Consider the following 27,623-nt stretch of genomic DNA (forward strand, 5'->3'; position numbering starts at 1 on the left):
CAGCCTCTCTGTAAAAAAGTATTATCCTTAGATTACACCAGAGCCTATCACCTCTTAACTTCCTCCTATGCCCTCTCATTGCAGAGTTTCCTTTCAAATGAAAGAGACTCGACTCATGCGCATTTATGCCACGTAGGTATTTAAACTTCTCTATCATATCTCCCCTCTCCCGCCTTTCCTCCAAAGTATACTATTGAGATCTTTAAGTCTGTTCCCATACGCCTTATGACGAAGACCACATACCATTTTAGTAGCCTTCCTCTGTACTGACTCCATCCTTTTTATATCTTTTTGAAGGTGCGGCCTCCAGAATTGTACACAATATTCTAAATGAGGTCTCACCAAAGTCTTATACAGAGGCATCAATTCCTCCTTTTTCCTACTGGCCATACCATACCATACTTGTTAATCTTTGCAGAATCAGGAGAAATTGTTTCCTTTAATGATATTGTTTTCTTTTGACTGAATGTATCTGAGATCTTGTATTGAATGTATTTTGCAGTTCTTTTCCTATTTGTTAATTTTTAAATCTGTACACCTCTTTGACTTGTTTTTCAAATTAGGTGGTATAGAAAGTTTTAAATGTAATCGTGCCTCAGTGCTAATTTTGTGAAAAACTTCAAAAAAAACACATTCAATGTTGGCTGCTGCTATTCAGCACAATTTAGCTTATGGCATCTGTTGGCAATCCCTGCTCCGCTTCCTGAATGGCTACCATTGGCTCTCGTGAGTCCGAGAACTAACGGCAGCCATTCGGGAAGCGGTGCAGGGACTGGAGGAGGCAGCCGTCTAGAAAGGGAGAGACGGGAGCGAGCTAGGATTTTAAAAAGGTACATGAGCTCCATAAGCCGCAGCTAATAACATGGGGCAGCTTATCTTAGAGGTTTTAAACCCAAATGAGCATTTTTTGTGGCTTATAGAATGGGGCAGCCTATCGTTGGGGAAATACGGTACCACTACTATTTATGATTTCTATAGCGCTACCAGATGCATGCAGCACATTAAACATTCTGGAGATGGTCCCTGCTCGAAAGAGCTTGCAATCTACCGTATTTTCGCGGATATAACGCGCACCCGTGTAAAACGCGCACACGGGTATAGCACGCAGAAATCACAATGACATGTACAAAAACTTTTGTATACCGCGCTCACGGGTATACCGCGCATGATGCCCGACGCTCCTTTCGCCCGCCCTGACTTTCCGTGCGCTGTCCCGACTCTCCGTTCACCCCCCCTGACTTTCCGTGCACTGTCCCCCCTTGAAGTCCTGTCACCCCTTGAAGGTCTGTCCCCATCCTGAAAGCCTGATGCCCCCTCCCCCCGATACATCCCCCCCCCCGGCAGGACCACTCGCACCCTCACCCCAACAATATCGGGCCAGGAGGGAGCCCAAACCCTCCTGGCCACGGCGACCCCCTAACCCCACCCCGCACTACATTACGGGCAGGAGGGATCCCAGGCCCTCCTGCCCTCGACGCAAACCCCCTCCCCCCAACGACCGCCCCCCCCCCAAGAACCTCCGCCCGTCCCCCAGCCGACCCGCGACCCCCATACAAAGGGATGGAGAAGTAGAAAGGGAATGAGATACAGATATACTGTATTACAAGTTGGAAGCGTTTGGACCTAAACACAGCTTGGTAGGAATAAGACACCAAAGGAAAATACTGAAGGAATATGGTGACCAACATTCCAACCCTTTTTCTATGCAAAACAATTTATGGCCTGTCTCATGCAATTTTTAATTAGTTTCTATTTAAGAATTTAATTCTTAATTTTATTTGCAAATTTCTGTGCATTTTAAAGTACATAATCTATTCAGGGCAATTTTGAGTAACCTATTTAGAATTCAGGTAGTTTCCCTTTGAAATTACCAGCGTAAGGTATGTGCACTGAAAATACCTCTGTGCTTTGCACCTGTTGCATGGGGAGTGAAGGTTGTTAGAGAAGGAGTAAAATACTGTATGTATTTATTAAAATGTAAGGCACACCTTTTTTGTGAACCCTACATGTACATTTTAACCACACTAAGGGCATTTTTCAAGCAAGTCAATTTGTCTGGCTAAATGTCTTTGAAAATTGCTCTCCTAGTTAACATAGTAGCCCAGTTCTTTTACAAGAGAATGTCTTATGATGTGTTTCGTATAATAGGCTTTGGAAAATTTCATCTACTCGTGTGCTGGGTGCTGTGTGGCTACTTATGTACTAGGAATCTGTGACCGTCATAACGATAACATCATGCTTCGAAGCACAGGACATATGTTTCATATTGACTTTGGCAAGTTTCTGGGCCACGCACAGATGTTTGGTAGTTTTAAAAGGTAATTCAGATAAGTATTTCAGAAAGCACCAAGATCCCTCTGAAATAGTTTTTCAACTGCACTATGAATCATTTCACAATTGTTAGTTTTTATTTAAATAAATTTCTAACTCACTATATGTAAAACTCTAAGGTCCCCTTTTATCAAGCTGCGTTAGTTTTTATCGCACACCGCTGATGCTCATAGAATTCCTGTATGATCCTGATGAAGGGCTTCACCCGAAACCGGTTGATCCAATGACTATTCTGGTCTCCTGTAATTCTCATTGACTTCATTTGGCTCGTTTTAAAAGCTAAGTTGGCTGTGGTTTCATTTTGCATCTTGGGGATCAGGCTGGGGAGGACTCTATGAGTGGGTTTTCAGTTTGATTCACTCTCTCACTAGTTCACAGTTTGTGACTTATTTATTGTGATTAATTCTGCACAGTTGATTTTGCGCACTAGGGACGCCCGATGATGGTGTGCAGGCGGGGTGATTCTCCTTCGCCTTTGTAAGTGGAAGCGCTGGAGTTTGTTCTCCCGTCGCTAATAACCTCACACTGAGAGCGTCCCTACTTCTAAATTGACATTTGGTATTAGTGTGGTATGGTTTGTTAGTAGTGATTGGCTGATAGACACACTCATAGAGTCCTTATTGACATTTTTTTGCCTCCTTTTTTGTATCTTTTTAAGCACCTTTTGGCAAACGTAGAGGAGTTTATAGTTTCATAGAATTCCTGTGAGCATCAGAGCTTCTACCGCAGTAACCCGCAATAAAAAAACCCTAACGCAGTTCAATAAAAGAGGGCCTGAGTTGGTTACAAACTACATAAACAATAAATCATATATCGGCACTAAAAACACACTTTCTTGGCTTCCAAAATGATTCGTACACCTTAATTTGTTATTGCTGTTTCTGCTGCCTAATAATATGAATTTATGTTAGAGGCTCCCTTCCAAACAAGATCTTTGCACATTTGACCACTGCATGTACATCAGAAACATGTACAGCCACATGGCTTTGATGCGCACGTCTGCAAAGGATATTACCTGATCACAGTTGAGCATGAGAACTTGCCCAAAGTCACCCATAGTCGGGAGCAGAGAAAATGTTCATCCTGAGTGCCTGAGTTGTTTCAGTTCTCTAACCAGTAGATTCTTTCTCTTCCCCTATGTAAAAAGTATTTGGGGCTTACAGTTTGCACAACACATACGGGAATTATCTCATTGTCGGACAGATTACCAGAGTATATTTAATACAGTAGAAACAATTTGGCAATGTGCCCTGTTTAACATTTTGCATTGTTGTATGCAGGGCAAAAAAAAAAGAGAATCCAAGTTGCAGCTAGTGTGACCATGGTACATGGTAGGCCTAAACTGATGTTTTTCATTGCTAATTGCTACAATCAGAAGCATTGCTAACCAGAGTGTTAGAAGTGTTAAATAGTCCATGTGTTTTAGCTAGAAGCTGTTACACTGATTGTTTTGGTTGACTGGTGGCCTACTCACATATTAGAATAAGGCTTTGCTGTGAATGCAGATACCAGTGAATAAGGGATGTGGGTTTTGCTATTAATTGGGTTTCTCGGCAGCTGTAAGAAAATAAGCTACAGATCCTGGTCTGCCCAAATGCTGTACTGCAGGGATCTCAAAGTCCCTCCTTGAGGGCCGCCATCCAGTCGGGTTTTCAGGATTTCCCCAATGAATATGCATTGAAAGCAGTGCATGCACATAGATCTCATGCATATTCATTGGGGAAATCCTGAAAACCCGGCTGGATTGCAGCCCTTGGGGACTGACTTTGACACCTGTGATCTAGGCCAAGGATCTCAAAGTCCCTCCTCGAGGGCCGCAATCCAGTTGGGTTTTCAGGATTTCCCCAATGAATATGCATTGAAAGCAGTGCATGCACATAGATCTCATGCATATTCACTAGGGGAAATCCTGAAAACCCGGCTGGATTGCAGCCCTTGGGGACTGACTTTGACACCTGTGATCTAGGCCAAGGATCTCAAAGTCCCTCCTCGAGGGCCGCAATCCAGTTGGGTTTTCAGGATTTCCCCAATGAATATGCATTGAAAGCAGTGCATGCACATAGATCTCATGCATATTCACTAGGGGAAATCCTGAAAACCCGACTGGATGGCGGCCCTCAAGGAGGGACTTTGAGATCCCTGCTGTATGTGGATGAGTACTGAAAGAGTTTTGCAAATTTTGTCAAAAACTGAAGCATAGACCAGGGTTTTCCAAACCCATGCAGGAACCCTGCAGCCACTGTTTCCCTCTTCTTGCTTATCCCATGCTTAGAGCCTTTGACTTGCTCATTTGTCCAACAAATTCCTAAATACTTAGTTTGAGCACAGCGACCCTGGTTTTTAGATGACATTCTGCTTGCAGTTATTGACGCTGTATTTAAACTATTTCCCTGTTGCAAAGGAAATAGTTCATCCTGAGTAAAAGTGGAATGAAAGGAATTGGAAAACAACTGGTAAACATATTGGTGTCCACATATAGTACTTTTTTTTAAGCAGAGCTAACTATGAATTTAAATTCTTCTTATTTTTAAGGAGTTTATAAATATTATTCAGTAAATTTGAAACTTGAACGCGTCCAATAAATTTTTCTTAAGCCATTACAGCTGGCATTGTTTGAATTGCTAAATGAAGATCCAGTTAAGTTTTTGTGGTTCATTCATGCCTTCATGCTCCTTTCTTATAACCAGGGATCGTGCTCCTTTTGTGCTAACATCAGATATGGCGTACGTCATCAATGGTGGGGAAAAGCCCACAAGTCGCTTCCAGTTGTTTGTGGATCTCTGTTGCCAAGCCTACAATTTATTAAGGAAACGTGCAAGCCTCTTTATTAATCTGCTCTCACTGGTAATTCTTTATTGTCTACTGGTACTATCTGATTGACTTTTTAATAACAAGGCATTTTGAGCCCGATTCTTAAAATGGCACGCTAAGTTAGGCAATTTAATTGGCTTAATTGGGTCACTAATTGGCTGCACTAATTAAAAACCAATTAAAATGCCATTGAAAAAAATGAAGTTGCCTAAGGGTGCCTCAGAAAAGAGCACCGTTTGCAGAATCTGGGTGTTTTTGCCTAAGTTTCTGGAGCAGTTTTGTAGAAATCTCTCTCTTGCTATTCTTTTCTGTAGATGCTTTCTTCAGGCTTGCCAGAACTGAATAGTGTTCAGGACCTGAAGTATGTGTTGGATGCTCTTCAACCCCAAACTACAGATGCTGAAGCTACCATTTTCTTCACAAGGTACAAGCAAGTCTAAATCTTAGAATTAAACAAGAGCAGAAAGTCTCAGGTAGAGAATGACATGGAGACAAAGTTTGTCCCCGTGAGCTCTGCCTTAGAGAATGACACGGGGAATGACCCGCCACTACCCCGTCCCCGGCTCACCCTCCCCTTCACTGCCCCGTCACCGTAATCCCCTTCACCGCCCCATCACAGTCACTGCCATCCCATTCACCGCCCCGTCCCCGCAGCATTCATACAAGCCTCAGTACTGCAATATTTAGCTTATTCCTTCCTTATAAATCAAAGTTCAAACTGCTGAACTGGAGAAACAGATGTTCAGCTGGCAGGGCTTTGTTTATAAATTTTTATCAACACAACTAATATACTACTTTATCCTAAAGCAAAGTAAAAGAAAATAAATAGAATTTTTTTTGTTTCTACCTTTGTTGTCTGGTTTCTGCTTTCCTCATCTTCTCATTCAATTCCTTCCATCCACTGTGTGTCTTCTTTCTGCATCTTCCATTTGTTTGGTTACTGTGCCACTCCCTTCATCCCCCCCCACCAATATCTTGCACCCATCTTCTTCCCTCCGCTCCCCCATAGTCTGGCATCTGTCTTCTTCCCTTCCAGCGTCTTCCACATTTCCCTTCAGCGTCTGTTCCTCTCCACCCTCCTTCAACGTCTGTTCTATTCCTTTCCACCACCACCCTTCCCTCCCTCCTTCACCATCTGTTCCTTTCTACCACCCTTCATCTCCCCTCGCGTGGCCTGACTGACTATCTATTTCCCTCCTCTCTTACCTTTATGGCGCGTTACAATGTAATTTGTGCAAACCACTGGAGCTTGCGAGCTCGGTCCCCGTCCCATCCCCACAAACCATCTCGCTTCTGTGTTCCTATTTTCCCCATTTCTAATATCTCCCCTATGTATCTGGCATTGCAGCCCCCCCATGTCCATATACCATCCCCATATATGTCCCCTTTATGTCTCTGTCCCTATGCCCACAAGCACATAATTTCCCCTGTGTTTCTGTTACCTTCCTGTGTCCAGATTTCCCCTCTCTTCCACACCAATGTGTCTCTTCTCTGCAACCCCATCTAGCTTATTTCCCTCTTTCTTCCCCTGCTTCCAGCATCTGGCTCACCTGCCTGTCCTCCCCTTTCTTTCCTGCTGTGGGTTTGTTTCTCTCCCTCTTCGTCCCCTTGGCTTTCACTCCCTCCTTCCTAGTGTGAGCCGGGAACATGTGCGATCACGCAGTCCAGCAGCTCCCTCCTGCCTGATCGCAGCGTTCCGCCATCTCCCTCCCTCCACCTCACCTTAGATGCCGAGTTTACCAACTTTAATTCTTTTTCTCCCAGCCGCACGTGCAGCTGCTCAAGTTGTTCAATCTTCTCCTCTGACACAACCGGAAACTGCAAGTTGCAGCAGAGGAGAAGATTGAACAATTTGAGCAGCCGCGCGTGTGGCTGGGAGAAAAAAAATTAAAGTTAGCAAACTCTGCATCTAAGGTGAGGTGGAGGGAGGGAGATGGCGGAATGCTGCGATCGGGTGGGAGGGGGCTGCTGGACTGTGCGATCCGCGATTGCCTCACTATGGAGACAAGACCATTCACTGCTCCACGGAGCAGTGAATGGCCTTGTCCCCATCCCCGCAGCGACCAATATTTTTTCTCTCCCCGTTTCGGCAGTTACCCGCGGCTAGCCGCAGGTAACAACCACCGTGTCATTCTCTACTCTGCCTCTGTTCCCGCCCCCACAAGCTGTCTCTGTCCCTGTCCCCACCCTGTTCCTGCGAGCTCTGTCTCTGTCCCCACTCCGTGTGTGCGAGCTCTGCCTCCGTCCTCACGAGCTCTGTCTGATCCTATCTACAAAAGCCTCATAGTTATTAAAGTATAAAAAGAAAACTTGAACTGTCATTTTTTATAAATCACAAATACAGAAAAAGGATCAACAAAACCCATCTCCCCTCACAGGTATCCTATGTACAGTCGGGAAAACTGAATGCTATATAGAAAATTCATACTAACAGAAAATCTCAGTCACACACACACAGAACAAAAATGCTAAATACATAATAGCTGACCAAAAATGATAAGCATAAATTAAACCAAATTCCCAAGAAACCACAACTTCCCTCTAGCCCCAGCTCCCTCCTTTGTCCTTCCCTACAGCTCCATATTCAACCTCCCTCCTGTTCCCTTCTCTCCAGCCCCAGCATCTCTGCTTTGCCTTTCATCTACTCCTCCTTGGGTTAGAGAGCTCCAGCCCCACGCCCCCCTCGCAGGTCTGACAGCTCCAGCCTGCCTCCTGCATGTCCAGCATAGCACTGTACCTCCCTCTCTGCTGCCGGCACCACATACATTGTAGAGCCAAACCCTACACAGGCCTGCTTGAAGGTGCTTGTGGCATTCCCTCTGCTGGGCCCCTCCTTATGATACAACTTCCTCTTTTTGCAAAGACAGACAGTTGCATCATAAGGACGGAAGGCCATGAGCACTGTCAAGCAGGCCTATGTAGGGATTGGCTTGATCTTCTACAAGGTATGTGCCAGCAGCAGGAAGGGTGACTTGGGGAGCAGTAATCACAGGGGGTGGGGGGGTGGAGTCCCCATGAGAGCAAGAATTTTTACCGTTCTGCAGGGTGGTAAAAAGCTGTTTGATCCTTTTTTTTCTCTCTGGATTTACTGTGGGTACCTATCCCCTTGTTCTCTAGCCTCAGGTGCTTCAGATTTGTGCTAAACTAGTTAAACTCCAAGTCTAACCTTTAGTACAATAGCAAAATGTGTAGATGACACGGTTCCTATGCACAGCTGACATATAGAGAGATTTGCTTTATAGTACATAAGATTTTTATTTTATTTTAAATGTTTAAAACCAAAGCAGCAAATCAATATACAATAGGACAGTCAGTATAGAGTTTATGCTTAATCATGTGACTACGTGATCTTTATCTTGAAAAGTTTTATAATCTGAACCCAGTCTGTGTCTCTCTCAGGAAACCAGGAAGGGCAAGATTTGTATTACTATGTGCAGCATTTTTGTCCCTTCACCATTATACTCTAGTGTGTGTTTTCAACTAAATCTCTCCCCTCTGCTCTGGCAGAATAGGGCCTGTCCTGTGGAGGATCTTGCAGATTGGGATACCGCCTTTTTTAGTTACACAAACACATTCAAAGCACTTTACATACAGGTACTCAAGCATTTTCCCTACCTGTCCTGGTGGGCTCACAATCCATCTAATGTACCTGGGGCAGTGGAGAATTAAGTGGCCAGGGTCACAAGGAGCAGCACAGGGTTTGAACCCACAACCTCAGGGTGCTGAGGCTGTAGCTCTAACCACTGCACCACACTCTCCTCCCAAACTGCTCACTATTAGTGTGCAGGACAAATTAGTGAGGTCATCACTGGCATGCTTCCATTAAGCATACATGACAGGGATATTTTCCATGTTCATCTGATAAATTGAGTATAATGTAATTTTATTCTAAACTATGGATATTTAAATTTCAGGTTGATCGAATCAAGCTTGGGAAGTATGGCCACGAAGTTCAACTTTTTCATTCATAACTTGGCTCAGCTGCGCTTCTCAGGAACGACGAACGACGAGCCCATCCTTTCATTCTCTCCTAAAACGTACTCTTTCAAACAAGATGGTCGCATAAGGGAAGCATCAGTTTTTACATATCACAAGAAATATAATCCACATAAACACTATGTAAGCAGATATTTCCTTTTTTAAACCCTGAACAGCTAAAGTTCTGAGTAATAATTTCCCCCCTCCTGAATTTTCTGCTTTGTTTGAGAGAATGACTACACTCTAAGGACTTTCATGTTTCTCTGTACTTACATTACTTAGGTCCTCTTCAGAATGAAGCCTTTTGCATGTAAGGACTTCCACTATCCCAGGAGTGGGGTTTTTTTCTGCTTTTTAGTCCCTTGTATTAAAATTCTTTATTTAAGAACATTCTTGTAAAATAGAACATAAGAAAAGCCATCCTGAGTCAGACAAAGGTCCATCGGGCTCATATCTTGTCTCTCAAAGGTGGCCAGTCCAGGTCACAAGTACCAGTAAATCCAAAACATAGATCAGATTTTCTCATAGCTCATTTTCAGGAATAAGCGATGGCTTACCCAAGTCTAACTGATTAATATTTTCTTATGGATTTTGTTATGGGGCTTGTCCACAGATCTTTTGAACCCCCACTGTTGACTCACATTGTGTGTGTGTGTGTGTATATATATATATATAAGGGTAGGATGGAAAAATGGAAACCAATAAGAAATAAAATGCAAATGTTCATGCTAATTAATCTCCTATTTACATAATATTAAGTATTATGTATTTTTCCATATTTCCTATATTGTACTGTTAATGATGGTATGGCATTAATACACAGATGACCCTTGGTAGTAGGTTTATTGGGATAGGGAGGGATATGTAAAATTTTTGGAAATAGGAATTGGGAAAAAGGGGGTGGGATTTATCATTTATGATATGATGTATTGATTATAGTTACAAAAGTCATATAATGATTAATTATATTCTATATGTTTCAATTGCTGTAAGAATGAAAAACTAATAAATAAAATTAAAAAAAAAAAAAAATACACAGATGACCTCTAGTGGTAAAAAAAACAAAAAATAAATTGGATCGCTGACAAAAGTTTCAATGTGTTCCAAATGTGAATACATACAGTATTTCTATTGCACAGATCTCACAAAATGTGTGCATATAATAAAGTGAATATTTTCTTGTTTAGATATATGTTGTGAGAGTTTTGAGAGAGGGGCAGGATGATTCCACATTTGTCTTCCGAACTTTTGATGAGTTTCAAGAGCTTCACAATAAGCTCTGTATTCTCTTTCCTCTTTGGAAATTACCAGGGTATGTATTTAACCTTTTTTTTTCTACTTTAAATTTTTATTGCAGGCAATATGACAATGGAAATAATGGTATATCCAAGCATAAGTGATTTTGTTTGTTGATTGAAATTAAATTTTATCCCTGGACAAGCAGGCAGCATATTCTCACATGTGGATGACATCATCCATAGAGCCCAGTACGGACAGTGTCAAAGTGTACTGTCACAGTTTTCCAGACAGTTTGACAGTATTCAGTGATGTTTACTAACTGCATTACAGCTGGAGATTCACAAACAAATTTAACATTTATTTTATTATTTTTATTTATTTAATTTAGTGGTTTACGTTCAGGTACTCAAGCATTTTTCCCTATCTGTCCCAGTGGGCTCACATTTTACCCAATGTATCTGGGGCAAGAAGGATATTGTTCTCCGTTACTAGTATGGTTTTGAAAATAACTGGATTGTTTTGTAGCTAGAACCCTAGGGGTATGTATACATCTTATATACATAAATAAATATATCCTAATGATGACCCTTATACATACTCGAACAATTTCCGTTATACCTAGGACTTCTCTTCTTAGGTATTTATAAATTGTAAATTTAGATGTCACTGCAATGCGATCTACGCTGGCATTCCTTCCTATTGAGCAAAATGCTTGCAGTCTCTCTAAAATAAGGCTATTAGGTCCTTTGTCATGCTCAGTTGTTTGATGACCCTCTCACTCCCCTCCCCCCACCTACACTGGCTTCTCTTTCACTACTGAGTTCTTTTCAAGATCCTATCATGTTTGTGTCCCATTATCTTTCTTTCCTAACTCCTATCGTCTTGTTTTGATCAGACCTAGGCTAGCAAGCTAGTCCAGGTGCAGAATGAATGGATAGTTACCATGTGAGATCCAGGCTTTCATCTGCTTTAGAGGTAGTCTTGAGTTAGATGTAGCCCCTCTGACAGTGTTCATGTGTTGGGGCTACTCCTGCGAAGACTCGCTGGCGGGTATCACATTATGCATTTTCTTTTGACAAAGGTATAGATAGCGATGCTTCTTGAGAACTTGCAAAAGGTTACCTCGGTTATCACTGCAATCACATTTTAACATAGAAGTTTCATCTCTCTCAGAAAACACAAGCTATCAACATCTATCCTGTATATTCCAACTCCCAGAAGCCAAACACAGCATACTTCAATTATATCTTCTTACTCAAAAGTATCTTTGAAACAAACAAAATCTCCATGTTCATATATTCTGACACCTCAGCTATTCATACAGACTAGCCAGGTGCCATGAAAAAAGACAGCACCAGCCCTTTTCCTAATCGTATAGCTCAGTATTTCATTTGGAATAATCTTTGCTATTCACCATATTAAGATTGTTCAATAAAAAAGGTAGTATTTTTTCCCTTTGTTTTTATTTCTACATATTACCTTGAAGAGTGGACTGACATGGCCACCACACCATTTCACTTCAGAAATTAAGAAAGCTGACTGCTTGTTGCAGCAGCCTCGTTTTCATGCAACCAAGTTGCATGATCCTCTGAAACAATTGCCGAACAATTGCCTGAGACTTTATAGATTCCACATGACCACCTGCAAATGTCTTGGCATCACAGATAAAAATGAAGTATCTCAACAGTCACTTCAGTAGTAAACAAACAAGATTTAAGGATACAAAATGACAGCAAACATCTACACATTCAATCACCTACCTACTTAGTCATTTCCTATATTGCTGCAGTTCACAAGAGAGGAATATCCGTGGCAGATGGCTGATGTTTTGGTTTTGATATCTCTGCACAAAATGGTTTCCAGTGCAATAGGTGAGATATGGGTTGTGTCCCAATGGTCGTGTACTTCACTGAGAGCTTTAGCACCACCTTCAGTTTTTTCCCTTCTGCACGCCTGTCTAACCACCGGTTCCCTTCATGGGATCTTATCTGGGTTTTGTTGGCCTCACCAAGGCTCTGAGCCTCTGAAAGATGCAGCCCTGATGCTAAAGGTGGCTTTCCTGGTTGCTGTTACCTCAGTGAGCCGTGTCTTGGAACTCCAGGCTTTGCCTTGTAGAGAGACTTTCCTGAGGATCTTGGAGACAGGGATCTCTCTCCGCATGGTTCCTGAAGGTGGTATTTGCATTCCATATTAATCAGGAAGTACCTACTGGTTCTAGGAAGCAGGACTGTATTTTGCAGAACTTGGATGTCCGCAGAGTTCTTCTTTGTTCTCCAGAGATCACAAATGGGTTTTGCCTCTCTGACCATCTTTTTGTGCTGACTCATTCTTCTAAGCAAGACGCTTCCGTTTCCAAGGCCCCTATTTCCAGATGAGTCCATAAGGTCATTTCATCAGCCTACATTCTGTGCAGTAAACAGTTCCCTGTTTCTGTTAAGGCACATTCTACCAGGGGTATGGCCTCATCATGGGCCAAAGCTAAGGCAATTTCCCTTGTGAAGCTTTTGTAGAGCAGCTACTTGTCCACTCTGCACATGTTTGCAAAATTCTACTGAGTGGATGTGGCGGCAGGACAGGACTCTGCTTTTCGGTCCTTTGTCTTGAGGGTCAGCACAATCAGCCCAACCTAGCTTTTTGGGACTGCTTTTGTACATCCTCCTTGTCTAGAACGTCTCACCTATTGCACTGGAAAAAGAGTTTATGTCCTTTGATAATATCTTTTCCACTAGATAAGTGAGACATTCTAGACTCCCGCCCTGCCTTCCTGTGCCTGCTTACTGTCTCATTCTGTTTATGCTTCTCCAAGTTGCTAGTCAGCCCTTTGGGCTGGGAAGAATTCTGTATGTATGTTTCTGATGCATGCAGAGATCTTTCCTGGGCTCCTTTGAGTCTTGCGTTCACTGTTTCAATTTGAGTTTACATGTTGAGCAGAGCAGTTGTTTGGGGGGAATTTTCCCTTTGATGTCTCTACTTCACATTGACTGTTGGAGCTCTCGGTGCTTGGATACTAACTGAAGGTGGCGCTATAGCTCCCAGTGAAGTACAAGAGAGTCACAAAAAAATCCGGACTGGATTCCTTCTACATATGGCACACAGCCATTGAGATACAACCCACTTGTCTAGAATGTCTCATGGATCTAATCTCTTTTTCAAGCCTCACTGCTTAGCTAAAAAATAATGTGCAGCCAATCTTTCCATTAAAGGACTGTTCAAACTCGCTGTATTCTCTCTACATTATTTGGACAGTGTTTACTTGCAATCTGACTTGCATTTCTTTAAAATAATTTATATAGTATCTTGTTCACACACACAAATCAGGGCTTAACAGTTTGTTTCCATTTCTGTCCAAATGTGTAATCTCATTTCATTTTGCTTTTTGGTTTTGTTTTAGTTTTCCAAACAGAATGGTGCTTGGAAGAACACATGTAAAAGATGTAGCAGCCAAAAGAAAAGTGGAGCTAAACAGTTATATCCAGAGTTTGATGGACAGTTCTCCAGAAGTGGCTGAGGTGCTCACTTAAATGAGTTTATTCCGGATTAGAACTCTTTGAAGGAACACTAGTTCAAAATTAATACATTGTCTTTTCTATTTAAATGCAGTGTGATCTCGTTTATACCTTTTTCCATCCATTGTTCCGTGACGATAGAAATGATGGAGTAGATGCCATTACCAAGCCCACAGGTAAAGATAATCGGGTGGGTGGGGGTGGGGGGGTAGAGCTAAATTTTTATGCATAGCTCAGCATAGTTTGTCACACTGAAAAGTTTTGGGTAGGTATGCTGAGTTTCACAGAGTGGGGAAAAGAGGTGAGGAAGGTTTTGGAATTAACTTTGAACTTTTCAGAAACAGGTGGGCAGATAAGAGAGGTCTCTAATATAACATGGACGGTATAATTTGAGCAGACTGCCAAAAGGCAGTTTTAATTGGTTCCCTCTACAATGTTTGGTTCATTTTGATTTGCCCATTCCCAGCAATCAAGATACAATTTCAGAGTGCTAGTGGCCTGAAACAACATGGGTTCATAGTGCTGCAAAAGAGAGAGAATCAAGAATCCCATATGTGCACTAAGACATAACTTAAGGAGCTGTTTGGTATGTCCCTAAAGGTTTCAGAATTACAAGAATGCACTGTCTTTTTCTTAGAAGTAGCTCCCTTGAGCCCAACATCAGGCAAGGTTGGAGGAGAAGTGAAACTGTCCATTTCATATAGAAATGGAACTCTCTTCATCATGGTGATGCACATTAAAGGTCTGGTGAGTGAAGCAATACTTCCATTTAAATTTTGTGGCTTATTTTCTTCCTTTGTAAGAGGTACTTTAATATTCTCTGTGACCGAGAATGCTCATATGATGGAATGCATGTTCACTTTTACAGCATAGTTTGATTTAAATGATTACGTTGCAGTCAGCCTATACAGAAGCCCCCTGTTTGTACATTACTGTGCAGGTATAGGAGCACATTCAAGAATGTCTCTGAATCTGCAGAATGTACAAAAGAGCACCTTGATCCTTGTAGTCGAAAGTCTGCTTATGTGGGTCTAAGCTATTCTGGGGGTGCATCTCAAGCAGCAAAATATATACTTATTCACCTAGTTGCTGCCTACTGGTTAAAGCAGCAGGCCAAGAGCCAGGGTTAAAATCCCACTAACACCCCTTGTGATTTTTGAGCAAGTTACTTAACCCTTCATGGCCTCAGATACAAACTTATATTGTAAGCTCTTAAGTGCCAGGGAAATATTCACTGTACCTAAATGTAACTCCCTTGAAGCTACTATTGGAAAAGCATGAGCTCTATTGGTCCCTTTCCTCGTTCTGTCAGCCTGTGGGAAGGGGACCAGTAGAGCTCATGCAGTGCTGTGGGCATAAATTTCATGCTGCTTGGAGATAGAGGGGCTTGAGAAGATATGAAAGGAATAAAATGAGGTTGTAAAGTCTGTGATATTTATTTTCTAGGTTACCGATGATGGCACAGACCCAAATCCCTATGTAAAAACATATTTGCTCCCAGATCCCCACAAAATATCCAAACGCAAAACTAAAATTTCAAGGAAGACTTGTAACCCAACCTTTAATGAAATGGTGAGTTAAATTGTTTGAAAACTTTTAAAATTGAGGTTACCAACTCTCCACAGTGAATGAATGAAACCAGTTCAAAGCTTTGTTGACAAAGTGCAGTGTCTTAAGTCTGAGTAAACTATTTAATGAGCTGTATGTATGTTGATTGGATGTAAATAGAGGTGACACTGAAAATTTGCTTATTGCAGTTTCCTCATTTTAGAGTTAAACAAAACAAGTCCATAACTTAGCAGTAAATGTTATTTATTGACTAAGAATATATCCTAGCAGAAAAAACACTAAGCTGGAAAATATAAAGATTCGGACTCCAGGATTACTTCAGTATTTTGTATGGCCCTTAGTATTCCCAAACCTTTCCTGGTGACCCCACAGTCAGGTTTTAGATAGCACAAGGTAAATTTGCAGGTATTGTCTCCAAGTATATCTTGTGTAGGTATGCAATTATGTCTCTTGCATGTTCCTTGAAAACATCTTGTCCTACCAATGGGCGCAGCAAATCAAGTTTTCAAGTCTGTGATCCACTGCCTTAGTAAATCACTAAGAGATCCATTATCAAAGGGGTGTTCAATAATGTATCTACCTCAGTAGAAAAGAGTTTTCAAAATATTTTTGTTTTATTTTTCACTATAGTCCCCTGATAGCTCCATACACTTCATCCACTTTTCCTGCAATGACTTTAACCCCTTTGAAAAGAATTATTTTGTTTGACCTTCAAACCAGGATGTCGCAGCTTCCTTGACGTCTTCATCACATGAAAACCACTGTCCACAGAGAGATTTCTTCAAAACTCAGAACAGGAAATAATCCAAGGAAGCCAGGTCAGGACTGAAACCCACATTCTCAGATGACAGCCTGTGATTGTTGTGACATGTGCACAGGCCCATTGTCATGAAGAAGCAGCATGCCTGCTGTGCGTTTTCCTCATCTTTTCTCCTTGATTGGCTCCCGCAAAGCGATGATTGTGTTGGCCTAACTCTCCCCAGTTCTGGTTGTCTTGTGTGGCATGAAGTCCAGAAGCAAAAGTCCATCATCCCAGAAGACAGTTGCCATGACTTTGCCTGCAAATTTTTCTGTCCTGAACTTTTTTGGAGTGGGGGGGGGGGGGTGACTTGTGCTTCCAGTCCATTTTGGACTCAGGATCTCTGTGATAGACCCAAGTCTCATCTCCAGTCACTAAATGAAGAAAAAAATTCACTTCAAGTTTCAAGTTTATTAGGTATTTATATACTGACTATCAAGATTAAGTGGTTTTTACAATCAGGTACTCAAGAATCTGTCCCAGTGGGCTCACAATCTATCTAACATAATGAAGCATCTCCAAGTTCTCCTGACAGCATTGGAGCCTCGTGGCTTTCTGACATGGCATCAGCATTCTTGGAACCCATCTTGCACTAACCTTAGACATGCCCAATTTTTTATGCATTATTTTCCAAACTATACCTGCTGAGATGCCCATTTATTCAGCTATTTGGGAAACCTTAATTTGTCTGTCTGACAAAATTAAATCCTCAACTTTCTGTGGAAGTTGTTTCTACAGGTCATCCAGTGTGAGGGTCATCTTCAATGGACACACTATCCCACCTAAATTGCTTGCTCCAAAATTTTATTTTGTAGGTTGATGGGGCAGACTCACCATAACTGCAGTCATGTGTTCATAGATCTCCTTTGGCTTTTTCCCTTCTTTCGTGAGAAATTTTATCACTGAATGGTGCTTCAAATCTAACAGTTTCTCTTGTCTTTTGGAATGTTAGACTCACACTGGGTCACAACTGTGCATGAGTAACCTTGAGGTATGTCACAACATGCACAGACTTGTTCCATCATGTTTGCTACTTTCTTGTATGTTGAGGTAGATAAATTATTGAACACCCCTCGTATATATTGTAGATTAGCGACATACCCTCAGAAATCTGGTCCTTAAAAATATCCCCTCTCCCCCCCCCCTTTATCAAGGTAATTTTGTTAGCATTAAATCTTTTGTGCTGACAAAATCTCCTGGACAAGAAAGGGGTTGCACTGGAAGCCTAGCAAGGCAGGGCTAACATTTAACTGGATAGCATCTAATTGACCAGACTACAGCTAAATTTGAGTGTATGAACTATGGTCTACACAAGTTAGTAGAAGGATATTTTCCAAATAATGTTCTGCAGAATATCCAAACACAATTATCCAGGTAGGTTCTATGAAGATCTGAATAAGTTTACCCAGATAACTTGGCCAGAAAAATACCTCTCTACTCAATATGTTTTTGGATACGAGGCTGTCTGTCAACTCCATCCTCCCAGGGAAGGAACCTAGTCTCTTTTTTTGTATGTACTAGATTTACGTGGATGGCATTCTGTAAAAAAAATCTGTATTCTTACAGCTTATTTACAGTGGATACAGCATGGAGACTCTGAAACAGAGGGAGCTGCAGCTGAGTGTGCTCAGTGCTGAGTCTTTGAGAGAGAATTATTCCCTGGGTGGAATAACTTTCTCTCTGAAGGATTTCAACTTGAACCAGGAGACCATTAATTGGCATAAACTGACTGCGGTACCCTACCTGTGAATCTAAGTACAGTAAAGACTGGACAAGAAAAAAAAAAAAGAAATTGCAGGTTTAATTAAGCTTATCTGTGAATTAACATTTTTCTACTTGAAAATAACTTGTACAGTTCAAAATGGCAAAAGTACATTTAGTGTTATTACCATTCAGACCAGCATTTGCGGAAGTTCCAGAGAAGAATTTCTCTTAATCTGTCCTGTTCGCACAGACTGGATCAGCATCCACAGCTGCAGCATAAGTGGATGCTGTTGTTTGGACTTGTAATTACAAAGGATTTGGTGTCATCCCCAGATGATTCCGATTATGCAGCCCATTCTGTAGCAGCTGAACCACTAAATGTCTGAAACGCCCACCTTCTCTTACAGTTAAGTTGGATTCTTGGCTTTTACTTCAGCATGACATGACATGTACCAGAACTAAGTGCATTATTTGGGAAGTATGACTAGCCTGCTTCCATCTTGATCTGACATTCCTGCTAGATAACCATGAAGATATCTTCAGGTTGGCCGCACAGTTGGGAGCTACAGTTTTGAAACATGGAGCAACTACTTTATCATCTATTTTTGATGACATCTAGACTCTGATTTTTAGACAAGTTATGAGTAAACTCACGAATTCCTGATAACTAAAACATGCTGCCTTACAAACTGACCGCAGGACTTTTTGACTCTTGAACAAGCTGAGGCTTGTTTATGGATATGCACAGTTTAACATGCATAGTAGGGGGGGGGGGTGCGTTTTTTATTGGGGGAGGGGGTTCTTGTTTAATATGCCACCTGTCACGTTCACTTCTGCAGATTCCTATCATTCCTGAGATGATGGATTTCTTACATCAAATGGGGACTTGGGATTGAACTGGCATCTTCTTAGCATCCGAAGTATAGTCAGTTTTGCACACTCTGTTATTCCTTTAAACTGAGGTAAAATGTGTATAAAAGTAAAATGGTGAAGTGCATGAAATATTTCTCCCTTAAAAACTTGAGTTCAAAGCTGATGTTTTTCACAAGCAGATTTAAGGGCTCAATTTAGTAAGCTTTATTTCGCCACAGACAAAATGGGAGACAAATGCATAATGAATCGAGCCCTGTGGTAGTATTTTTATCTATCTTATTTTGCATTTTTGTGCACATAATGAAACACTAACACAATTTAACAGGACTATTAATGTTTGCTGCAAAGGAGTAGTGAAGTTAAGGGGGGGTGGGATTGTGTGAGGTAAGGTATGACGTTCATATGCATAATTCCACGGAGAAGTATGTACCTTCTCTAAATCTAAACTCTGTCCAATGACACCTGCCTCACAGCACAGCCTAGAAAAATAGGAGTAAAAGAGGCTATTTAAAAATTGTTAGTCTGTGGTTCTGAGTTTTATTTATTTTTTTTTTTCATGGTGCCTCACACACAGCCAGAGACTTGAAGGTCCAAAGTGGTTCTTAGTCTGTTGCACCATTAAAGCTGTACAGAGATTTAAAAATGCCCACGGAGCTCTATCGCCCAGTAAACCACTTGAGTCACCAGTTCAAAAATGAACACCGTAAGGTGAAATAGTTCTATGGAAGGATGAACTTGATATGCGCCATCACTTACTGATCACCAGCACACATCATTGTGCAAACCGTGGTATTAAATAGGTAATTAAGAAGCAAGACAATCAGCCTGTCGGGTGCCTGACAATACAATGCTCTTCCGAAACAGTGCTGCAATTTTGCACAGGTTTCAAGTGAAACGTGCACTTGAATAGTCTGCGGTGCCTGTAAAAAGTGGGGTCCAAGTCATTAGTAACTTATAATATCAAGAATGACATACTAATTGCCCAAAAACTGGGCTGCTACTGTTCCGTGACTGCAAGTAGTACCACATCTTATCTGCTCTCTTATGCATAAGAACGCTCAGCGTTAGTCACCTAACATGTGAATAGCAGTATAGAGTAATTCAGGTTAAAGTAACCGACAACTAGATTCTATTTCCTGCGACTTTTCATTCCATCTACAGAATGTAAGTTGTTTAGATTTGGGGAAAGTACTGTTTTCATGCAAGAAACTGAAAGCAAGGTTATGCTGCCTTTTTGCAGTCATTAGAATTAAAAGCACAGTTTGTCTTACAGCACAGTATAGTGCAAATAGAAATAGGGAACCTTTTTTGAACAATCTGACTCTTAAACTGCCTCACTGTTTTTGTGTGATGTTCCAGAATGCTGTAAACTGGTTAATATTGTGAGATATTGTCACTGTTAAATAAGCACATGGTCCCTTTATTGTGCTTTTTCCTGCTGTTGCATTATTGACTGAAGCCTTGAGGGGTGCTGGCACTTCCTGACCCCCCCCCCCCTTCCCCAGGAAAAGCTGATCGTATTCTGAGACCTTTCACCAGACTGAGGGAACACAGCAAACTTTCAGACCTTGCTTTACACCTCCCTTCATGATGACAACACGAAACATGGAAAAATGCAGCTTCACAAAAAGAGAAGCAACCAAGCTCTAAATGAAAGTGTGTAGTGGATGCAAAAGTACATAGTTGCCATAGCTTTGCAGCAAGTACTTCATATTAACCCTAGTATCAGTAATAAGGAAAGGTTAGTCTGAACCCCAGATCAGAATTCCAAGCTTTTGTTACCCAAACCAAAAACAAGCTTGAAAAGTTGTTTGCCTGGCTCTCTTCACAGTTGTCTTGCCTGTAACCGTCGATGACCGCTCAAAGTGTGTGTTGTGTGTTGGGGAGGGGGGTGTTCACCCTTCTTTTCCACTGCATTCTCTAGAAATGTTTACAGCTGAGTTTTGAATCTGGTCTGAATGATGCTGTTTGTTCAGGACATGTATATTCCAAGTAGTATGTTTGACATAAATGCTGAGCGTTTTCTAGTCTGTATTGGGAACTCTTGCTTGGAAATTTAATTACAAATGAAATTGTAGATCAGGTATTGCAAATCTAATGAGGGCTTGTTCCATTTATACGGCCCCATGGCAGTAACTTTTAGCTGGTTAAATCAGTTACTGAAAAATAGGCTTACGAGTTGTACACTTGCATTACAATGTGTACACGTAACCTGCAACCAGAAATAGGTTTGCCTTTGCTCATGGTCTGTTTTATTTGAATAAATTGCTATGAGAGTAATACCTCTTTCCTTCCACTAACAAACTTAATATAGAACTTTGCACTGATGTATTTATTACTTTTTTTTCATGATCTACAAATATGTAGATGCCTGTGCAATCTTCAATAAATTGATTTTTCTCACTCTTCTATTTTTAATTGTGTTTACAAAATTGTGTATCAATTTCCGTTCAGTGTCTTGCCTAAAAGTGTCTTCTCTTTTCCCAGTGTTTATGGCCTCATTTAAAAAATAAAGTAACACCTTATTTCTGGTTTTCTGCAAATTACTTGACGGTGGGAAATTATACAGCAATATGACACCACTTTTATAAATAGGAAATGCAGATGTATACTATTAATTCCACATACCGTGACTAAACATAGAATAAATGTTAAAGGGAACATGGGAGCATATAGTTTGCCTGATGTCAGCTTTTATGAACCAAATATGTTGCATTGATACTTAATAAAGATGTATAATATTTTCATCACATATTGGTCTTTCTGTTATAATAAATTTTCCAACAAAGGATGGGAGGGAGTATAGACATCTTAGAACAGGATAAATCGTCATTGTTTCACAGCAACTAAGCTGAACTCCAACACATTTGTAGGATAGCAGCTCACCCAGCCCATTGCATATTTGGGGTTTTGTTTTGTTTTTTACTCCCCTCTATGTCTGATCTCCGGATCAGACCCTGGGTCCATCAAGTCCAGTGATCCACACATGCAGAGGCCCCACCAGGTGTACCCTGGCCTAGTTTTAGTCACCGTATGCTTCTCAAGGGAGATGTGCATCTAATTTACCCTTCCCCGTATCACTCTATGCCACTCTTAAGGAGATGTGCATCTAATTTACCCTTCCCCGTATCACTCTATGCCATTCTTAAGGAGATGTGCATCTAATTTACCCTTCCCCGTATCACTCTATGCCACTCTTAAGGAGATGTGCATCTAATTTACGTATCACTCTATGCCACTCTTAAGGAGATGTGCATCTAATTTACCCTTACCCGTATCACTCTATGCCACTCTTAAGGAGATGTGCATCTAATTTACCCTTACCCGTATCACTCTATGCCACTCTTAAGGAGATGTGCATCTAATTTACCCTTACCCGTATCACTCTATGCCACTCTTAAGGAGATGTGCATCTAATTTACCCTTACCCGTATCACTCTATGCCACTCTTAAGGAGATGTGCATCTAATTTACCCTTACCCGTATCACTCTATGCCACTCTTAAGGAGATGTGCATCTAATTTACCCTTACCCGTATCACTCTATGCCACTCTTAAGGAGATGTGCATCTAATTTACCCTTACCCGTATCACTTTATGCCACTCTTAAGGAGATGTGCAATTGCATCTAGTTTACCCTTAAATCCTAGAACGGTGGATTCTGCAATTACTTCCTCTGGGAGAGCATTCCAGGTGTCCACCACTCGCTGCGTGAAACAGAACTTCCTGATATTCATCCTGGACCTGCCCCCCCCCCTCAGCTTCAGTTTATGTCCTCTTGTCCGTGTCACATCGGACATTGTAAATAACTGCTTCCCCTGCTCTATTTTGTCGATCCTTTCAGTATTTTGAAAATCTCGATCAGATCCCCTCGCAGTCTCCTCTTCTCAAGGGAGAACAACCCCAGTCTCCTAAGTTGTTCCTCGTAGTCCAGGTTCTCCATACCTTTCACTAGCTTCATTGCTCATCTCTAGCAGTTTTATATCCTTTTTTAGGTATGGAGACCAATGTCTTTATATATTGTTTTCCCAGCTAAAGAGGCTGCCCAAGGCAGTTTACAATTTAACATGCCAACTCACAACTATAAGCTTGAATTTGCACCCCATAATATCCTATCATATATCCTATCCTTATTTGTTTAAATAATTGTACTCATCTTGGGTGAATTTCTTCATTTCTGGCATCTTAATATCTCCCTATATTTATCCACTGAGATCACCACATCTTTATATTCCTTATCAAACCACTCAGTTCCCAGAGAAGCTTTCAACCTCATCTCAGTTCCAATGCAGTTTTCTCAGCAGAAAAAACCTTATACTTCTCTCAGTGATAAAAAGCCTCATATCCAAGAAACAATGATTAAGAATGTTATTCTACTTGTCAACAAACTTCATCTTTTGACTTTTTTTTTTACTTATTACAAGATCTTATGTACTATGTTTGGACCAAAGAATTCTGCTATTCCTTCACCTGACTTATCCTCTTTGGTTTCCAAACTAAAAAATACATCACTAAGATTGAGATGAATGGATTAGACCTTTTTGATTATTGAAAACTGGAACATATCCTAAGAGGTCTTAGAATGAGTAAAGATCCACAATTGTTTACTGAAGGCGAAGACACTGACAAATGGAATAAAATTCTTAATCGCTGATCATTGGATCTGAGGCTTTTAATCACTGAGAAAAGTTTCTATCCTCTGAGAAAATTGTACTGGAAACTGAGATGACAAAAGTTAAAAGCTTCTCTGGGAACTGAGCAGTTTGATGAACAATGTAAAGATGAGGTTTATCTTAGTGATATTATATACCTCGGTTGAAGTGAAGCCATTCTGGCAAAACACGTCAGAACCCATAATCTTATGCGAGAATCACCTCTGAAGATAAGTGAACTGTTATCAATTCAAAAACAGATGTATACAGTTATATTGAATTTATCATCGGCTTGAAGTACCGTGATTGAACGCAAGATTTAATAATAATTCTTTCTTTTCTTATATACCGCCCTACCAACAGTTCTAGGCGGTTCACAATAGAAAAAGAAAACTGAAACATTACAGCAAAAAAAAATACAATTTCATAAAAACAAGTTACACAGTTAGGGGCGTGACCCCGTTTGTGGTCTCTTATTACTACCTTGGTTCTGAGCACTTTTATACTCCTTTAAAGAAGGTTTTTCTAGAAGCAAGTGACGGATTTTCTATATTTAGTTTATTCACTTGTTGTTCAATTTGAAAACGAATAAAGAATTGTTAGTTTATTGTCTCTACACTACCTTTAACAGTACTACACAGCTATCCCAGGATTGTGTTTGGGGATCAATATGGTAAATACAGTTACAAAGAGAATATCTATGACTTAAGCTGTTGTTATGGCCCTACACAGAGACCAGATGTTACGGTCTTCTCTAAAGAAACAAAGATTATTTTTACAGCTCTAATATTAGTTAAAGGTTACAACAGAAACATAGAAATATGATGGAAGTTAAAGGCCAAATGGCCTATCCAGTCTGCCCATCCGCAGCATCTATCATCTCCTCTTCTCCTTAAGAAATCCCATGTGCCTGTCCCACGCTTTCTTGAATTCAGACACAGTCTTTGACTCTACCAGGAGATTATTCCTTACCTCTGCCACCCTTTCTGTAAAAACATATTTTCTTAGATTACTCCTGAGCCTCTCACCTCTCTCACTCTGGAGTTTCAGTTGAAAGAGACTCACCTCATGTGCATTTATGCCACGTAGATATTTAAATGTGTCTATCAAATTTCCCCTCTCCCATCATTCCTCTAAAGCAGGGTGTCAAACTCATCACAATTAAGGGGCCGAAATCTAAAACACAGGCTAAGTCGCGGGCCAGACCAAGCCCCCATAATAGTACTAATTGTAATACCATTTTTTCCATTCATTTTTCACATATACACACAATTTAATCTTATTAACAACACATAATGGTTAACCACAAAATTAAACTACACAAAGCACACTGAATTCTTCTCAACATTCATTCCTACCAAAACACAGATAACCCCTATGCAAATACGGGACCACAAACTAAAAGTACACTTCCCTCTCCATATTTGTGGTGATAGGGGAACAGCATGGCGTGAATATAGAAAAAAACGTAAATAACTTTTTGTATGCTATTTGCGGGTTTTCTGTAAAAAAAAAACCCTAGAAAAGGCACAAAACTGCGAATAACATGACCTGTTCCTGTGCGGCTATAAAGGAAAGTGTGGGTCTGAATCCTGAGAACTGTTTCCAGAACAGAGCGCAGGGCTACCACTGCGCAAGGGAGAGAGCAGTAACCTGCCGTGGTTTGGCGGGGGAGTTCCAAATCAGACTGCATGCCTGGCGCTGGCAAATGCCAGGTACAGAGTCAGCGTGTGCCCGCTGAGTTGCAGCTGCGTGTGCGCTCGGTGGCAGGCCGGGGCCTCTGGGAACAGTGCTGGATCCTGCCAGTTCATCAGCCTCCGCCTCAGCTGCAGGTTTCAGGTGATTCATTCAATTTCCTGTGATGTAAATTTAGGAGTGGAGATTGCGTTCAAAAAAATGCAAATAACTGAAACCACGGTTAATGAAATCGCGAATACAGAGGGGGAAGTGTACTAATATATACAAACGAAACCCTAAGATTCAAGACTCTGCATGCAGTACAACCCCAGAGAAATAGAAACATGCATTTCTTCCTGAACAGTGCAAAATAGAGACAGCAGATGTAAATTTTCAAAATTGACACAATTCAATCACTAAATTGAAAATAAAGTAGTTTCTCCTACCTTTGTTGTCTGGTGATTTTGGTTTTCAAACCATCTTTTCCCAGTCTCTGGCTGCACTTCATTCTGCCTATGCTCTTAACTGTGTATCCAGGGCCACTTTATCTATTTGCTGTTTTTCTCTCCTTTACTTTCTGCCATACATCTATCTTTACGTTAAAGAAAGATACAGGGACTAATGTATAAAGGTCCAAGTCAGTAAAAATAATTATGATGAAAAATAGAAATAAAGACTGACTGCATTGGTAATAAATATCAGCGGTGAGAGGGCTGATGGCAACTTAGAAAAACGCTCAGAAAAAGTGAAACTCTGAGGGGGGTGAATACCTCCCCTTGGGCAAGAGTTTACAATCCAATCATTGCATTTGCTGTTTGAAGCATCACTCTCTGACCGCTGGTAAAGCTTAATCAATTCAATAACTTTGGTTGACAAAATTTTTGTTCAAAAATATATCATACACGAACTCTCTTGCTCTTTAAACGATACTATACACTTATCTGTGCAAGCTTATAAGGATTATGGTAGTAAGGGCTCTAGGGGTCTCAACGTGGCCCCGTTTCGATAATCTTCTTCAGGAGACCCGATACTGCACACTCTAAGACCTTGTGCTAATCGTATCTTTGCAACAAGAGATGATCGTTTGCCAAATTTAGAAAGTCCAAACTACCATAATCCTTATAAGCTTGCACAGATAAGTGTATAGTATCGTTTAAAGAGCAAGAGAGTTCGTGTATGATATATTTTTGAACAAAAATTTTGTCAACCAAAGTTATTGAATTGATTAAGCTTTACCAGCGGTCAGAGAGTGATGCTTCAAACAGCAAATGCAATGATTGGATTGTAAACTCTTGCCCAAGGGGAGGTATTCACCCCCCTCAGAGTTTCACTTTTTCTGAGCGTTTTTCTAAGTTGCCATCAGCCCTCTCACCGCTGATATTTATTACCAATGCAGTCAGTCTTTATTTCTATTTTTCATTATACATCTATCTTTAGCATTAACTTTTAATATTCAACTTTCTTCCATTTTCTGCTTTCTTCTCAAAATCTATCTACTTTTCCATGTCTTCCCTTCCCATCTATCCATGTGTACCATCTCCTCCCTCTTTCTTCTCCCCTATTCCCATCCATTCTATTATCCCCTATTCCCCTAGCCATTTTATTCTCCCCATTTCTTCTTATCTCTTCCCTACCGCAGGAGACTGAGACATGATCAAAACATTCAAGATAATGAAGGCAATAGACTTAGTAAAGAAGGAGAGATTGTTTACCCTCTCCAAGGTGGAGAGAACAAGAGGGCACTCTCTAAAGTTAAAAGGGTATAGATTCCATACAAACGTAAGGAAGCTCTTCATCCAGGGAGTGGTCAAAATCTGGAACGCTTTTCCAGAGGGGAAAGCACCCTCCAGGGATTCAAGAAAAGGTTAGACAAGTTCCTGCTGAACCAGAACATACACAGCTAAGGCTAGACTCAATTAGGGCACTGGTCTTTGACCTAAGGGCCGCCGTGTGAGCAGACTGTTGGGCACGATGGACCACTGGTCTGACCCATCAGTGGCAATTCTTATGTTCATTCCTGTGCACCATCTCCTCCCTCTGTCTCCCCTTCCCCTCCATCCTTGTGCACTATCTCATCCCTCTCCCATGGTCAGACAACTCTATCTTCCCCCTTCACCCTCATATGGTCTGGCATCTTTCTCCTCTCCTTCCCATAGCCTGGAATCTCTCTCCTCTCCCATGGCCTGGCATCTCTCTCCTACCCTCCCTTTTCCCAAGATCTAACATCTCTATCCTCACTTCTCCTTTCTGCAGTCTTGCTTCTCTCTCCCCTCCTTCCCTTCCATTCGTGGGCTGGCATCTCTTTCTTCCCTATGCATCTCTACATCACTTCTCTTTCACCACCATGTCCAATAATTCTTCCTCTCTCTGCCCAACAATTCTCTTTCTTCATCTTCTCATGTGCACCATCCCTTTCCCTCTGTCAGACACCTAAGTCTCCCTTTCTATTCCCTCCCTCACTTCAGCATCTCTTTCCCTCACTCTA

The 27,623-nt window shown here is 41.1% G+C and overlaps 1 protein-coding gene across 1 annotated transcript in view; it reads left to right on the forward strand.

Annotated features, from left to right (window-relative positions):
• PIK3C2A (phosphatidylinositol-4-phosphate 3-kinase catalytic subunit type 2 alpha) overlaps nucleotides 1–21,219 on the forward strand; it is a 178,718-nt gene extending 157,499 nt beyond the window's left edge. The window contains exons 24-33 of the mRNA XM_033928461.1: nucleotides 2,149–2,318; nucleotides 5,019–5,175; nucleotides 5,457–5,566; nucleotides 9,057–9,261; nucleotides 10,308–10,432; nucleotides 13,751–13,868; nucleotides 13,960–14,041; nucleotides 14,503–14,612; nucleotides 15,312–15,437; nucleotides 17,800–21,219. Coding sequence (XP_033784352.1) covers nucleotides 2,149–2,318; nucleotides 5,019–5,175; nucleotides 5,457–5,566; nucleotides 9,057–9,261; nucleotides 10,308–10,432; nucleotides 13,751–13,868; nucleotides 13,960–14,041; nucleotides 14,503–14,612; nucleotides 15,312–15,437; nucleotides 17,800–17,982 — 1,386 coding nt within the window. The 3' untranslated portion in view covers nucleotides 17,983–21,219. The remainder of the gene's footprint in view (nucleotides 1–2,148; nucleotides 2,319–5,018; nucleotides 5,176–5,456; nucleotides 5,567–9,056; nucleotides 9,262–10,307; nucleotides 10,433–13,750; nucleotides 13,869–13,959; nucleotides 14,042–14,502; nucleotides 14,613–15,311; nucleotides 15,438–17,799) is intronic.
• The last annotated feature ends 6,404 nt before the right edge of the window (nucleotides 21,220–27,623 follow it).

Source organism: Geotrypetes seraphini, chromosome 19 (genome assembly GCF_902459505.1).
Source record: "Geotrypetes seraphini chromosome 19, aGeoSer1.1, whole genome shotgun sequence".
In the NCBI taxonomy this organism is placed as follows: Eukaryota; Metazoa; Chordata; class Amphibia; order Gymnophiona; family Dermophiidae; genus Geotrypetes; species Geotrypetes seraphini.